Below are 17,231 nucleotides of genomic sequence, written 5' to 3' on the forward strand. Positions count from 1 at the left end.
ACACGAATACTGTCCTACACACACCGAGGCCAAGTTATTATTTTACCAAGCCAATTTGCCTATAAATCTGTACATCTATGGATCGTGACCATGTATCGGTCGAAACATCTTTTAAGTCTTGATGATCCGGATAGCAAAAGAAGTGTAACAGTTTGCTGATTAACATAGAACAGTACAGGGCGGCACGGTGGCGCAGCGGTAGAGTTGCTGCCTTACAGCGAATGCAGCGCCGGAGACTCAGGTTCGATCCTGACTACGGGCGCCGTCTGTACGGAGTTTGTACGTTCTCCCCGTGACCTGCGTGGGTTTTCTCCGAGATCTTCGGTTTCCTCCCACACTCCAAAGACGTACAGGTATGTAGGTTAATTGACTGGTAATATGTAAAAATTGTCCCTAGTGTGTGTAGGATAGTGTTAATGTGTGGGGATCGCTGGGCGGCGCGGACTCGGTGGGCCGAAGGGCCTGTTTCCGCGCTGTATCTCTAAATCTAAAAAAAAATCTAAAAAAGACCTCGAATGGGCCCTTTGGCCCACAATGTTTGTGCTGAACATGATGCCAAGTTAAATGAAACTTCCCTTCACCCTCATGACAATACAACACAATATATCTTTATTGTCATTGTACAGGGGTACAACACTACCTTCCACACCGGCAACCCTGGGTATCAAAGTTATACTGAGTGTTTTACAGGAATCGTTGTTGATTCATCGACATAGAACAGTGCAGCACTGGAATCGGCCCTTCGGTCTCCAAGTTAAACTGATCTCATCTGCCTGTACATGATTCATGTCCCACTATTCCCTGCACTTCCACGCTCCTATCTAAAAGCCTCTTAAACGTTGCCATTTTCGCATCTACTTTCACCACCACCTCTGGCACTGCATTCCAGACCGACCATCTCTCTCTATGTAAAAAAACTTGTCCACGCTGCTCCATTAAACTTTCCCCCCCCACTCACCTTCTAGCGGTGCCCTCAGGTGTTGGACAGTTCCACGCTGGGATACAGGCCCTGGCTGTCTGTCCTATCTGCGTCTCTCATAATTTTTATACTTCTATCAAGTCTCCCCTCAACCTCCGGCGTCCCAGAGAAAATAATCCAAGTCTCCGTAACCTCTCCCTGTATCTGCAACCCTCTAATCCAGGCAGCGTTCTGGTAAGCCTGCTTCGCACCCTATCCAAAGCCACCACATCCTTCCCGTGATGGGGCGACCGGAACTGTACGCAATATTCCAAACGTGGCCTGACCAAAGTCCGGGAGAGCTGCACAGCCAGCAACCTTCAGTCCTCGTTTAGTTTAGTTTAGAGATACAGCGTGGAAACAGGCCCTTCGGTCCACACCGACCAGCGATCCCCGCACATTATATACCCACTGGGGACAATTTTTACATTTTACCAAGCCAATTAACCTGCAAACATTGTACATCTTTGGAGTATGAGAGGAAACCGATCTCAGAGAAAACCCACGCAGGTCACGGGGAGAACGTACAAACTCCGTACGGACAGCGCCCGTAGTCGGGATCAAACCAGGGTCTCTGGCGCTGTAAGGCAGCAACTCTACCACTGCGCCACTGTGCCCGCCCTCCTTTGTATGGAGTCTGAAGACAAAACACAAGTCAAATGATGAACTTACCATCACTAAGTACTTTGGTCTGTACTGGATGGTCCCAAAGATACCAAGGATGATCGACATAATGTGTAAAAAGTTGGCCAGTATCGGGACCCATTGGTAGCCGAGAAAGTCAAAGATCTGGCGCTCCAAAGCCGCTACCTAAAAGAAAATGAAAACACGTTGACTTCTCAAGTAACTCCATCACACTGTTCATTACTGCTGCGATCTACCATCGAAACATCATGACATTAGTCTGGTTTAGGGATTCAGAGCGGAAACAGGCCTTTCGCTCACCGAGTCCGCGCCGACCTGTGATCCCCGCACAATCACACACACACACACACACACACACACACACACACACACACACACACTAACACGATCACACACACACACACACACACTAACACGATCACACACACACACACACACACACACACACACACACACACACACACACACACACACACACTAACACGATCACACACACACACACACACACACACTAACACGATCACACACACACACACACACACACACACACACACACACACACACTAACACGATCACACACACACACACACTAACACGATCACACACACACACACACACACAACACACACACACACACACACACACACACACTAACACGATCACACACACCAGGGACAAATTTACAATACCAAGCCAATTAATCTACAAACCTGTACGTCTTTGGAGTGTGGGAGGAAACCGAAGATCTCGGAGAAAACCCACATAGGTCACGGGGAGAACGTATATACTCCGTACAGACGGCACCCGTAGTCAGGATCGAACCAGGGTCTCTGGCGCTGTGAGGCAGCAACTCTACCGCTGCGCCACCGTGCCGCCCCCACAATTACAAGAAGGAACATGTTAGAACAAGGGATTAAAAATGGTTTGAACTGAATGTAACTATTTGAAAGAGCTATTGAACCATTATCAAATCCTGGCAAGGAACCGATCACCAGAGACGTGTTTTATTATGTATTCCTTGTTCAGGCTACAGGCATCACTGGGTACAAGCCTGTGCTTTATTGTCCTTGAGGGCTTCTGAAGACCCATCTTCTGGAACAGCTTCAGCCTTTCTGGTGGTACTCCTGCAAAACTGTAGGAAAGAAAACTGCAGATACTGGCTTAAACCGAAGGTAGACACAAAATGCTGGAGTAACTCAGTGGGACAGGCAGCATCTCTGGAGAGAAGGAATGGGTGACGTTTCGGGTCGAGACACTTCTTCAGAAATTCCTCCTCACCTCCTTCCTAAAGGAACGTCCTTTAATTCTGAGGCTGGGACCTCTGGTCCTAGACTCTCCCACTAGTGGAAACATCCTCTCCACATCCACTCCATCCAGGCCTCTGGGGTCTTACAGGGTGGTATCTCAAACACATTCACCCAACCAGGAGCTTCCTGGTCGGTTGTGAGGCAGTGGCATATTCTGTCGACCACGCCAATTGTTGGAGCAAATGGAAAGGCCGTTCGGAGTTGGGGTTCGAAGTAATGGCCGATTGATTAAAACTGGTGTGTACCAGGACATCTGCTCTGACTGGTCCCCTGGTGCGACCCAGTTTTACTAAATCGCCCACAGTGCCTCAGTGAAGCAGCGGTAGGGTTGCTGCCTCACGGTGCCAGAGACCCGGGTTTGATCCTGACTACGGGTGCTGTCTGTACGGAGTTTGTACGTTCTCCCCGTGACCTATGTGGGTTTTCTCCGAGATCTTCGGTTTCCTCCCGCACTCCAAAGACGTGCAGGTTTGTAGTATAATTGGCTTGGTATAATTGTAAATTGTCGCTCGAGTGTGCAGGTTTGTGTTAGTGTGCAGGATTGCTGGTCGGCGCGGACTCGGTGGGACAAAGGGCCTGTTTCCACACTGTATCTCTAAACTACAAATAGCCCGCTACTTCGATTATCAACTCCGCATGGCCGTTCCATTTGTTCCCACAGGCAGGTTGGACAGAAGGGGATAGACAATGGACAATAGACAATAGGTGCAGGAGTAGGCCATTCAGCCCTTCGAGCCAGCACCGCCATTCAATGCGATCATGGCTGATCACTCTCAATCAGTACCCCGTTCCTGCCTTCTCCCCATACCCCCTCACTCCGATATCCTTATGAGCTCTATCCAGCTCTCTCTTGAAAGCATTCAACGAACTGGCCTCCACTGCCTTCTGAGGCAGAGAATTCCACACCTTCACCACTCTCTGACTGAAAAAGTTCTTCCTCATCTCCGTTCTAAATGGCCTACCCCTTATTCTTAAACTGTGGCCCCTTGTTCTGGATGTTTCTGTGCTGTATGACTTTGTGACTATAACTGATGACTGGATCAAACTACATGAAAATTCATTGAGTTCCAACAGCATTTGGGATGAAGATTCCACTGTGTATGGAAACATTTTAAAAAATGACCGGAGAATCCTTGTGGCAAGAAAAGACACAAAGTGCTGGAGTAACTCAGCAAGGTCAGGCAGCATCTCTGGAGAACATGGAACGGGTTTCTATGTTGGGTGACTCTATGGGACCGGTAGCTGTGCCCTGTTGTGTGTTGTGTTGGATGGACAAGCACTTGGAGAAGCATCTACTCATGGTCGTGGTTCATGGTGCTCTGATCTTCCTCAGTAGCAGTGGTTGGAGGTTGTGGGGGATTTTAGTTTAGAGGTACAGCGCGAAAGCAGGCCCCTCGGCTCACCGAGTCCACGCCGACCAGCGATCCCTGCACACTAAAACTATCGTACGCGCAAGGGGTAATTTACAATTTTCGGAAGTCAATTAACCTACAAATCTGCACGTCTTTGGAGTGCGGGAGGAAACCGAAGATCTCGGAGAAAACCCACGCAGTCACGGGGAGAACGTACAAGCAGACAGCACCCGTAGTCAGGATTGAACCCGGGTCTCCGGCGCTGTGAGGCAGCAACTCTACCGCTGTGCCACTGCAATGTTGTAGATATTGGAGATGTTGTATAATAGCTTGAGTGAATAATTGTGGTGCATTCTGTAGATAGAAACATAGAAAATACGTGCAGGAGTAGACCATTCGGCCCTTCGAGCCTGCACCGCCATTCAATATGATCATGGCTGATCATCCAACTCAGTATTCCGTACCTGCCTTCTCTCCATACCCCCTGATCCCTTTAGCCACAAGGGCCACATCTAACTCCCTCTTAAATATAGCCAATGAACTGGCCTCAACTACCTTCTGTGGCAGAGAATTCCACAGATTCACCACTCTCTGTGTGAAAAAATACTTTCTCATCTCGGTCCTAAAAGACTTCCCCCTTATCCTTAAACTGTGACCCTTTGTTCTGGACTTCCCCAACATCGGGAACAATCTTCCTGCATCTAGCCTGTCCAACCCCTTAAGAATTTTGTAAGTTTCTATAAGATCCCCCCTCAATCTTCTAAATTCCAGCGAGTACAAGCCGAGTCTATCCAGTCTTTCTTCATATTTAAGTCCTGCCATCCCAGGGATCAATCTGGTAATACACACTACAGCCTCTGTGCGCCGGTAATGATAATCAACCCGGACGACACGAAAAGCTGGAGTAAATCAGCGGGTCAGGCAGCATCTCTGGAGAAAAAGGATGGGCCTTTTCGGATCGAGACCCTTCTTCAGACCTGGCATTTGAGCTGAATTCCTTGAAATGAAACTTTGTACTTCATAAAACTGCTCAGTGACCACCTCTATATTATCACATGACTCATTGGCATCCGATCAATAATGCTCACATGCTGAACAGGCTCCTAAATCATATGAGAGTAAAATATACTGCTGGACCCGTGCCATCCTACTGCACAGGACTTTACCTCCTCTATTCCCCATTGTGCTTTCCAAAGGCACTCCCAACAATACAGAAACTACAAACATTAACTTGGCAACTCTTGTGGTCGATCACCTGCACACTGGGTGGTTTTGTTTCAAGGTTTGCACCATACCTGAAGGTCAAGCTGACCTGGAATAATGGCCCCAGTTTTGCTTGGCAGCTCCATGGTATCATCGAAACCCAAAATATGTGTCTCCCTTGGAAACTGCTTGCTCCTCTCTCATCGTGTGCTTCCACCCAGTTGCACACTTCTGCCACTGCTACCAATATACCTCTCAACCACACCCAGGGTTTACACACCTCTCATCCACACCACCGTTATGCGGCACGGTGGCGCGGCGGTAGAGTTGCCGCCTTACAGCGACAGAGACCCGGGTTCGATCCTGACTACGGGTGCTGTCAGTACCGAGTTTTTTGTTCTCTTCGTGACCCCGTGGGTTTTCTCCGGGTGCTCCGGTTTCCTCCCACACTCCAAAGACGTGCAGGTTAGTAGATTAATTGGCTTCGGTAAAATTGTAAACTATCCCTTGTAGTGCAGTGTGCGGGGATCGCTGGTCGACACGGACTCGGTGGGTCGAAGGGCCTGTTTCTGCGCTGTATGTCTGAACTAAACTAAAAACTATACTCTGCTCCTGTACTTTCAACCACTTACGCACGTCTCCTTCTTCTACAATATTTGTTCAGTGAGCATATCAGGGGCCCAGTCCGAAGAAGGGTCTCCACCCGAAGCATCACCCATTCCTTCCCTCCAGAGATGCTGCCTGTCCCACTGAGATACTCCAGCATTTTGTGTCTATCTTAAGTATATCAGGGGTTCTGGGGCAAAGGCAGGAAAATGGGGTCGAGGGGAAAGATAGATTAGCCACGGTGGAGTAGACTCGATGGTCTAGTTCTGCTCCTATCACTTATGAACTTATTCCGCCCATCCACACCACAGTTGGGACACCTGAGGCGACAATCCTAAAGCTTCACCACCGTGTCGCCAAAGTACCGGCTGGCTTCATGTCCCTGTAATCTCTCCAGGCAATCCGCAGGAATCCTTCCTCCGACAGGTACTATCGAAAGCCCGCGTTACATGGTTGAGGGGAAACCCTGTGCTCCGGGACACCCTCTCAGCTTGAGCCTGGCAGTTCCAGTTCCAGACCCCATTAGCTTCATCCTCCAGCCGACAGCAAGCCTTTAAGCACAGGGCCAAACACAGCATTGTCCAAAAACAGCAGCAGCTGCAGGCTACTCTTACGCAAAACGACACGAATGGACAAATTGACTTCGGGAAGAGCAAGTGCTTGTGAGCGCGGCTTGTGCTCGTTACCGGGAGAGATTAAGCTGTGAAGGAAAATAACCGCAGACGCCGGAACAAATCGAAGGTATCACAAAATGCTGGAGGAACTCAGCGGGTCAGGCAGCATCGATGGAGAGCTTAAGCGTCCATTTCTGAATGAACAAGGATCTATTTGCAGCAGCTCGGTCGTTCTGAGCCACAGCAGCTAACCGCGGTCCTAGGAAGAGGCACAATTAATGATCAGAAATTCTGCCCCCCCGCCCCCATTGGAATGAGCCTTGGGAAACTCATCACAGTGAACACTCCTCGTTTGGTCAAAAGCAACTCATCGAGACTTTCAGGCCTTGCTTCACCTCGCCTGCATTTCAATACAATACAATACAATACAATATATCTTTATTGTCATTGTACAGGGGTACGACGAGATTGGGAATGCGCCTCCCATACGATGCAATAAATTTAATTAACTAGTCAGTATTAATTTAAACAACCCAACGAAACAAATTGTAACAGTTTTAAGACAGAATAAAGCGCAAGTAGGTCTGTGCCGGATCACTGTGCGATGTGACCATCCGGCTCAGCAGGACCGGTTCATAGCAGCTATGGCCCTGGGGATGAAGCTGTTCCTGAGTCTGGAGGTGCGGGCGTAGAAGGCCTTGTATCGTCTGCCCGATGGTAGGAGTTCGAACAGACTGTTGCAGGGATGTGAAGAGTCTTTGTGGATGCTGGTGGCTTTTCTGAGGCATCGTGTGTTGTGCGGCAATGTGGCGCTGTGGCAGAGTTGCTGCCCTTGTAGCGCCAGAGACCCCGGTTCAATCCTTGAATCGCACAAAGCCAGGTGGGGAAGTTTAAAACGATGGACTTGGGAAAGTGTAGAATTGAGAAGCCGCTGTCAGTAACGGTGACCAGGAAGGTAAGGGATTGCTGGAAAAATCCCATCTGATCCTCCCCCCCCCCCCCCCCCCCCCCATGCCGTTCACAGTGGGAGATTGGTCCTTCTTATTCATCAGTCTTCTTCATCAGTCTGAAGAAGGGTCTCAACCTGAAACGTTGCCCATTCCTTCTCCCCAGAGATGCTGCCTGACCCGCTGAGTTACTCCAGCAAGGAAGCATGCTGGTACAGCAGGCAGTGAAGAAAGGCAATGGAATGTTGGCCTTCATAACAAGAGGAGTTGAGTATAGGAGCAAAGAGGTCCTTCTGCAGTTGTACAGAGCCCTAGTGAGACCGCACCTGGAGTACTGTGTGCAGTTTTGGTCTCCAAATTTGAGGTAGGATATTCTTGCTATTGAGGGCGTGCAGCGTAGGTTTACTAGGTTAATTCCCGGAATGGCGGGACTGTCATATGTTGAAAGACTGGAGCGACTAGGCTTGTATACACTGGAATTTAGAAGGATGAGAGGGGATCTTATCGAAACGTATAAGATTATTAAGGGGTTGGACACGTTAGAGGCAGGAAACATGTTCCCAATGTTGGGGGAGTCCAGAACAAGGGGCCACAGTTTAAGAATAAGGGGTAGGCCATTTAGAACTGAGATGAGGAAAAACTTTTTCAGTCAGAGAGTTGTGAATCTGTGGAATTCTCTGCCTCAGAAGGCAGTGGAGGCCAAGTCTTTGAATGCATTCAAGAGAGAGCTGGATAGAGCTCTTAAGGATAGCGGAGTCAGGGGGTATGGGGAGAAGGCAGGAACGGGGTACTGATTGAGAATGATCAGCCATGATCACATTGAATGGCGGTGCTGGCTCAAAGGGCCGAATGGCCTCCTCCTGCACCTATTGTCCATTGTCTATTGTCTATTGTCTATTGTCTATTGTCTATTGTCTATTGTGTATTGTGTCTACCTTCGGTCCTTCTTGCTCTGTCTCACTGTCTTTTATCGCTCCAGATGAACCAATTTTGTTGATTCTTAACTTTCCCTGCAGCACGAGGCCAATGAAGGATGAGCAAAAAAATGGTAGCTCTGCCGGCAAACATTCACAACCCCTCGAAAAAGGAGCCGCTTTGTCATGTATCTGGGCACCCTGCGTCTGTCCCCCTTCGTTCTCGGCAGGTCCCCCCCCCCCCCCCCCCCCCCCACCTTTGTTCTCGGCGGCCCCTAGGGTTGCCAACTTCCTCACTCCCAAATAAGGGACAAAGTGTGACGTCACCGCACCGCGCCCCCACGCGACCTCACCCAGCCAGCGGCCATGTGCTCCCGCTCCACCAATGGCGGCCGCCATTGGTGGAGCGGGAGCGCGTGGCCGCTGGCTGGGTGAGGTTGCGGGGCGGTGACGTCACCCTTTGTCCCTTATTTGGGAGCGAGGAAGTTGGCAACCCTACTAATACGGGACAAGGGTGGTCCCCTACGGGACAAACTAAGTTAGCTCAAAATACAGAATGTTCCGGAGAACACACGGAACAGTTGGCAACCCTAGCGGCCCCCCGAGCCGGGCGTCCCACCATTCACTCTCGGCGGCAGTTCAAGAAGATGGCATCTCAGCACCTTCTCAAGTGCAATTGGGGATGAGCAATAAATGCTGTCAGTTCCCATAAAGTGATTTTTTTTGTTAAAAAACCTCCCTACAAAAAACCCACTATAAATATTCTATCAAAGGAGCCAGCAAGTCTGTAATACAACACTTGCAAGCCATTTCATCCTCTATTTCTCCCGAGTAATAAGATCAAGGGGAGGCAAGTCATTCACGGCTTTTTGAGTTAATGAGCAACATCAATAATGTGGCCGTAAATGAGGATACGGAAACCACAAGATGAGCCAGCAACATAATTCAAAGACTTTTGAAACAGACTTCAATCTGTTGGCTCAGGTTTAGCACTTAACAAGGAATGGGATCAAAGATAGATTGGATCAATGAGGTTTGTGGTTCAGCAGCGTATGGTGGCAGCTGGTCGTTTCATCGGGGGTATCATGGATGGGGTTCAGCCGTCCCTTCCCACCCAAACCACCCCCTCCCCAGGGACTTTCCCCTGCACCTGCAGGAGATGCAGCACCTGTCCCTATACCTCCTCCCTCGACTCAGTCCAGGGACCCCGACGGTTCTTTCAGGTGAGGCAGAGGTCTACTTGCACCTCCTCCAACCTCATCTACTTTGAGAGCCCACAGTGTTCCTGCTGTGGGCTCCTATATATATATATATATATATAGGGGTGCCAACTATCTCACTCCCAAATAAGGGACAAGGTGACCTCACCCAGCCAGCGGTCATGTGCTCTCGCTCCACCAATGGCGGCTGCCCGGGCCGGGAGGCGGGTTGCTACGCAATCTCCGTTAGGCGGTGCCCGGGCCTCCGGACCGACACTGTCCAGACCTACAGCGTCCGGACCTACAGCGTCCGGGCCTACAGTGTCTGGGCCTACAGCGTCCAGGCCTACAGCGTCCAGGCCTAGAGCGCCCCCCGGGTCTAATACGGGACAAGGGCGGTCCCGTATGGGACAAGGGCGGTCCCGTATGGGACAAACCAATTTAGCCCAAAATATGGGATGTCCCAGCTAATACCTATACAGCACTGGGCCTGTACTTGCTGGAGTTTAGAAGAAAGGGGGGGATCTAATTGAGACATACAGAATAGTGAAAGGCTTGGATAGAGTGGATGTGGAGAGGATGTTTCCGCTGCTGGGAGAGTCTAGGACCAGAGGTCATAGCCTCAGAATTAAAGGGTGCGCTTTTAGAACGGAGGTGAGGAGGAACTTCTTTAGTCAGAGGATAGTTAATTTATGGAACTCATTGCCACAGAGGGCTGTGGAGGCCAAGTCAGTGGATATTTTTAAGGCAGAGATAGACAAATTTTTGATTAGAACAGGTATCAAGGGTTATGGGGAGAAGGCAGGAAAATGGGATTAGGAGGCAGAGATCAGCCATGATTGAATGGCGGAGTAGACTCGATGGGCCGAATGGCCTAATTCTACTCCTATGCGATCGCTCGGTTGTCAAACTTTTTAACTCCCCTTCCCATTCCCATACTGATCTTTCTGTTCTGGGCCTCCTCCATTGTCATATCCAGTCTTAACCAAGTGTTACTGGCACTAGGCCCAATTTGCTGACTACATTCCTACACTTGATTCAGCAATGTCTTTCTTTCTGGTTTTCTTCAAAACATACAGGGTATAGGAGTTTGCCTCCACATACCCCCCTGCCTTCCCTCTATTCTAATATTGATCAGTTGGCATTTGGTGATTAAAGTTCCCCCAAGTCACCACTTAATAGTTCTTGAATTTTAAATCAGCCATGATTGAATGGCAGAGTAGACTGGATGGGCTGAATGGACTAATTCTGCTGCCATGTCTTATGGTCTGATTATTGTAAGTTCTAACCAGGTCCATATTTGGCTGGCTGTGGTGTGACAAGCCTTTAATTTCTAAAATTTTACAATATTTATGATTCCATCTTCAATTTGTCTCCATATCAAATGGTACTCTGCAATCAGCCAGTCGCCTTGCCAATGTATCAGGTTTGCATTAGTACTCAGGGCAGGGTCAAATACTCTGTGCATTTATCCTATCTATTCCTCTCATGATCTTGTACACTTTCATAAGATCACCATGCATCCTTCCTGCTCAACATCTCCCTGTAGCTCAGGCCCTCGAGCCTTGGCAACATCCTCGTAAATCTTCGCTGCACCCTCTCCAGCTCGACAACATAACAAGGTGAGCAAAACTGCACACAATACTCCAAACGCGGTCTCACCAATGTCTTGTACATCCGTCACATAAAATTCCAACTTCTACGTGCAGGAAGGAACTGCGGGTGCTGGTTTACACCGAAGATAGACACAAAATGCTGGAGTAATTCAGTGGGTCAGGCAGCATTTCCGGAGAAAGGGAATAGGTGACGTTTCGGGTCGAGACCCTTCTACAGAGTCCTGTCGGGCGACACAGTGGTGCAGCGGCAGAGTTGCTGCCTTCCAGCACTTGGAGCGCCCATCGTCCTGGGTTCGATCACGACCACGGGCGCTGTCTGAATGGAGTTTATACGGAGTTCTCCCCGTGACCTGCGTGGGTTTTCACCGAGATCTTCGGTTTCCTCCCACACTCCAAAGACGTACAGGTATGCTAATTGGCTTGGTAAATGTCCCGAGTGTGTGTAGGATAATGTCAATATAATTTATTTCTATGTTTTGTTTATCTGCTTCTGATTTATGATGATGTGGTTTTTAAAAAATTATATTTTATTAAGTATTAAGGGTAGGCACAATAAGCTTTGGCTTCCGCCTACACCTTTTTGTATCGGTCAGAAAATATCATGTGTGATTATATTGTTTTATTTTTGATACAATGATTTTGCATTATTTAACTTTCACAACTGTATGGTCAATCTGTTGTATTGTATTGACCGGGGAAAAACAAAACATAAATAGATAAATAGACAGATAAATAAATGTAAATAAATAAATAAATAAACAGACAGACAGACAGATAGACAGATAAATAGATAGATAGGTAGGTAGGTAGGTAGGTGGGTAGGTAGGTAGGTAGGTAGGTAGGTAGGTAGGTGGGTGGGTGGGTGGGTGGGTAGGTAGGTAGGTAGGTAGGTAGGTAGGTAGGTAGGTAGGTGGGTGGGTGGGTGGGTGGGTGGGTGGGTGGGTAGGTAGGTAGGTAGGTAGGTAGGTAGGTAGGTAGGTGGGTGGGTGGGTGGGTGGGTGGGTGGGTGGGTAGGTAGGTGGGTGGGTGGGTGGGTGGGTGGGTGGGTGGGTGGGTGGGTGGGTGGGTGGGTAGGTAGGTAGGTAGGTAGATAGATAGATAGATAGATAGATAGATAGATAGATAGATAGATAGATAGATAGATAGATAGATAGATAGATAGATAGATAGATAGATAGATAGATAGATAGATAAAATATGTGGGGATTGCTGGTCAGTGCGGACCCGGTGGGCCGAAGGGCCTCTTTCCGCGCTGTATCTCTAAACTAATCTAAGCTAAGCTACAGACTGAGAGTCCGGGTTTGCTCGTTTTTCTTAGAGATGGATTTACTATCATCTCGTACAATCTCTCTGCTCTTGATGAAGGGTCCCACCCCAGCCCCTGGTGAAGAGTCTGAAGAAGGGTCTCGACCAGAAACTTCACCGATTCCTTGTCTCCAGAGACGCTGCCTGACCCGCCGAGTTACTCCAACGTCTACACTCAGTATCCCGACTGACTTGTTTTCACTGCGATGCGTCCGTGGAATGGACAATTAGCCAGGTCAATTTATCGTTTGACATGAGTTTCAAACATTCAGGACCCTGGGTCCATCTCATTGATAAAAGCATTAAGACGCACGTGATGTCCTGCACATCAAACCTCCAGCCATCCACGTCCCTGCTACTTCCCAGAGAGAAATGCCTGTCGCCAACGAAAACAATTCTGTATTGATTGTGAACGGAAGCTATAGTTTGTGCAGTGTATTAAAAGGTTACAGTTATATCGACCGGCATAATACACAACATGATACTTATCTGAAAGTAAATCAACACAATTATTTCTCCTTAATGTAAACCTTTTGACAACATACGGCCAACTCTCACGGAATAAAATATGCCATAAACTGTTTCCTTCCACAATAATCAAATGTACGCGTCTAGTACAATATTTAACCAAAATAAATATCCACTACTGAAGGTTGTCACCTTCGCCTCAGCTCACAATGCACCATTCTATATTTCCTTGATCTTTGTCTGCTTTGAATTCTGTGGAATTCTCTGCCTCAGAGGGAAGTGGAGGCCAATTCTCTGAATACATTCAAGAGAGAGCTAGATAGAGCTCTTAAGGATAGCGGAGTCAGGGGGTATGGGGAGAAGGCAGGAACGGGGTACTGATTGAGAATGGTCAGCCATGATCACATTGAATGGCGGTGCTGGCTCGAAGGGCCGAATGGCCTCCTCCTGCACCTATTGTCTATTGTCTATTGTCTATTGATCTGTTGTTTTCACACCGTAGCCCTTCCATTTCTCTAATCTCCCTTTTCCCTGACTCTCAGTCTGAAGAAGGGGCTCGACCCGAAACGTCACCCATTCCTTCTCTCCAGAGATGCTGCCCGACCCGCTGAGTTACTCCAGCATTTTGTGTCCATCTTCCGTCTAAACCAGCACCTGCAGTTCCTTCCTAAATATACCCTACTGATCTCAACACTTTCTGAGCATGTCTCTTTGGTTCAAAGGTGCTTATTTGCCACATCTGCAACTACAGAGTGACATTCCTTTTGCATATACAACACGTGCAGGCACCCCCATTTTTGGCGCCACTATTCAATTCCAAATTCTGGTCGGCCCGCGCGCTCGATGTACGGGAGCAGTTCCTGCGAACTACGGGCGCTGTCTGTACGGAGTTTGCACATTCTCCCCGTGACCTGCGTGGGTTTTCTCCGGGAGCTCCGGTTTCCTTCCACACTCCGAAGGCGTACAGGTTTGTAGTAGTGTGTGTAGGGTAGTATTAGTAAACAATAGACAATAGGTGCAGGAGGAGGCCATTCGGCCCTTCGAGCCAGCACCGCCATTCAATGTGACCATGGCTGATCATTCTCAATCAGTACCCCGTTCCTGCCTTCTCCCCATACCCCCTGACTCCGCTATCCTTAAGAGCTCTATCTAGCTCTCTCTTGCGGGGATCACTGGTCGGCACGGACTCGGTGGGCCGAAGGGCCTGTTTCCGCACTGTCTCTCTAAACTAAACTAAAGCTAATGATACTATTGGAATAAGAAAATAACTGCAGATGCTGGTACAAATCGATTTATTCACAAAATGCTGGAGTAACTCAGCAGGTCGGGCAGCATCTCGGGAGAGAAGGAATGGGTGACGTTTCGGGTCGGGTCGGGTCTGAAGAAGGGTCTCGACCCGAAACGTCACCCATTCCTTCTCTCCCGAGATGCTGCCCGACCTGCTGAGTTACTCCAGCATTTTGTGATACTATTGGAAGTTGGGTGGAAAGACTGCAGTCAAGCATTATCAAAGATGGTGGTGAAGATGTTTGTTGTCTAATCAGCATGGAAAGCAGGACCGTGAAGAGAATCACATTGAATGATCGATGTGGGGCTGGGACATTATATGTTTCTAAGTTCTAGGAGCAGAATTCGGCTATTGAGCTCATCAAGTCCACTCTGCCATTCAATCATGGCTAACCTATCTTTCCCTCTCAACCCCATTCTCCTGCCTTCTCCCCATAACCCCTGACACCCGCACTAATCAAGAATCTGTCAATCGCCACCTTAAACATTTCTATTGACTTGGCCTCCACAGCCGTCTGTGGCAAAGAATTCCACAGAGTCACCACCCTCTGACTAAAGAAATTCCTCCCCATCTCCTTTCTGAAGGTACGTCCTTTAATTCTGAGGCTGTGGCCTCTCGTCCTAGACTCTCCCGCAAGTGGAAACATCCTCTCCACATCCACTCTATCCAGGACTTTCACTAAGGTAAGTTTAGAATGAGGTCCCCCTCATTCTTCAAAACTCCAGCGAGTGCAGGCCCAGTGCCGTCAAACACTCACCATACGTTAACCCAAACATTCCTGGGATCGTTCCCGTAATCCTCCTCTGGACCCTCTCCAATGCCACCACATCCTTCCTCAGATTATGCGGTCCAGCCCGAGATAAAAGCTGCCGGAGTTATGTCCGGCCAGAAGTGGAATTCTCAGCACCGAGCGTCTATTGGAAGTGAGGTCCAAATATTCCACGTACAGATCAATGGCTGGACATCCTGCCTTTGGCAATGAACATCCAGGGTATTTTCACTTTGCACCAACATGAAACCTGTATAACGTAAAACACACAGTAGCTCAGCGGTAGAGCTGCTGCCTCAGTGCGCCAGGTTCGATCCTGACTACAGGTGCTGTCTGTACGGAGTTTGTACGTTCTCCCTGAGACCGCGTGAGTTTTTCTCTGAACAGGAAGCGTCCGTAATGAGGATCGAACCCGGGTCTCTGGTGCTGTAAAGGCAGCAACTCTGGGCGTTGCAGGCTGAATGTCCATTTTACCCGTACGTCTTAGTCTGTTCACTGACAGTCTTCAAATGCTAAAAGAGAGACATCATCACAATCTCAAAGCAAAAATTTCAACTGAGAACATTGAGGAAGTTCTTCTCTCCTGAGATGCTGCCTGACCCGCTGAGTTACTCCAGCGTTTTGTGATAACATTGAGGATAGTCTGAAGAAGGGTCTCGACCCGAAACGTCACCCATTCCTTCTCTCCTGAGATGCTGCCTGACCCGCTGAGTTACTCCAGCATTTTGTGAATAAATACCTTCGTTGAGGAAATAAGTGGTTGGACTTTGTAATGACATTGATTTTAGCAGTTTTTTTTTCTTGCTGTATATCCACTTAAATTACTGTGCCACAATTCTGTGAATGATTTTAGGGCGGCACGGTGGCGCAGCGGTAGAGTTGCTGCCTTACAGCGAATGCAGCGCCGGAGACCCGGGTTCAATCCCGTCTACGGGTGCTGTCTGTACGGAGTTTGTACGTTCTCCCCGTGACCTGCGTGGGTTTTCTCCGAGATCTTCAGTTTCCTCCCACACTCCAAAGACATACAGATATGTAGGTTAATTGACTGGGTAAATGTAAAAATTGTCCCTAGTGTGTGTAGGATAGTGTTAATGTGCGGGGTTCGCTGGGCGGTGCGGACACGGTGGGCCTGAAGGGCCTGTTTCCGCGCCGTATCTCTAAATCTAAATCTAAAATCTAAAACGCTGTTTCCGAGTCGCCAGTTCCAGGGTAAAAGGATGGCATTTACAAGCCATATTCCTTTGCTAATTGCTCCTGATCTTACCTCAGTAAAAACCTTCAATGCAGCAGTGCACACGTTCTCCTCCATTACTGCCTAATTAGCTCGCACCACAGTACACTAATCTCTAATTCTTTGAGCAAACAGTTCTGCTTAATTGCAGTCTCTGCGAAATATTATTGTTTGTGTACCTGAGAAATAGAAGCCCACTCTTCGGGTTTCTCTGAGAAATAAAAAATACTGATTATCTAGATTTCTTTCATGTTCTTTGAGAAGAAAAATAACGTCTCATCTTATTGTGAGAGTGAAAATCCTGCATTTGAAGTTATTGATGGCTTCAATTTGGATCAATATCAAACAGGACCCAATCACTGTTCTCCCAGGCAACCTCATTGGTATTGGCATTGCCTGCCATCGCCACGTCAGAAGGGATAGGAGTAGAATTAGGCCATTCAGCCCATCAAGTCTACTCCGCCATTCAATCATGGCTGATCTATCTCTCCCTCCTAACCCCATTCTCCTGCCTTCTCCCCATAACCCCTGACACCCGTACTAATCAACAATCTATCTATCTCTGCCGTAAAAATATCCACTGGCTTGCCCTACACAGCCTTCTTTGGCAAAGAATTCCACAGATTCACCACCACTAAAGAAATTTCTCCTCATCTCCTTCCTAAAAGAACGTCGTTTAATTCTGAGGCTATGACCTCCAATCCTAGACTCTCCCACTAGTGGAAACATCCTCTCCACATCCACTCTATCCAACCCTTTGGCTATTCTGTACGTTTCAATGCGCTCCCCCCTCTTTCTTCTAAACTCCA

General features: G+C 48.4%; 1 protein-coding gene across 1 annotated transcript in view; it reads right to left on the reverse strand.

Annotated features, from left to right (window-relative positions):
- nkain1 (sodium/potassium transporting ATPase interacting 1) overlaps positions 1-17,231 on the reverse strand; it is a 333,240-nt gene that overhangs the window by 104,207 nt on the left and 211,802 nt on the right. The window contains exon 2 of the mRNA XM_078423076.1: positions 1,631-1,768. Within this exon, the coding sequence (XP_078279202.1) occupies positions 1,631-1,768 (138 nt within the window). The remainder of the gene's footprint in view (positions 1-1,630; positions 1,769-17,231) is intronic.

The sequence above is a fragment of the Rhinoraja longicauda genome, chromosome 27, assembly GCF_053455715.1.
Source record: "Rhinoraja longicauda isolate Sanriku21f chromosome 27, sRhiLon1.1, whole genome shotgun sequence".
Lineage (NCBI taxonomy): Eukaryota > Metazoa > Chordata > Chondrichthyes > Rajiformes > Arhynchobatidae > Rhinoraja > Rhinoraja longicauda.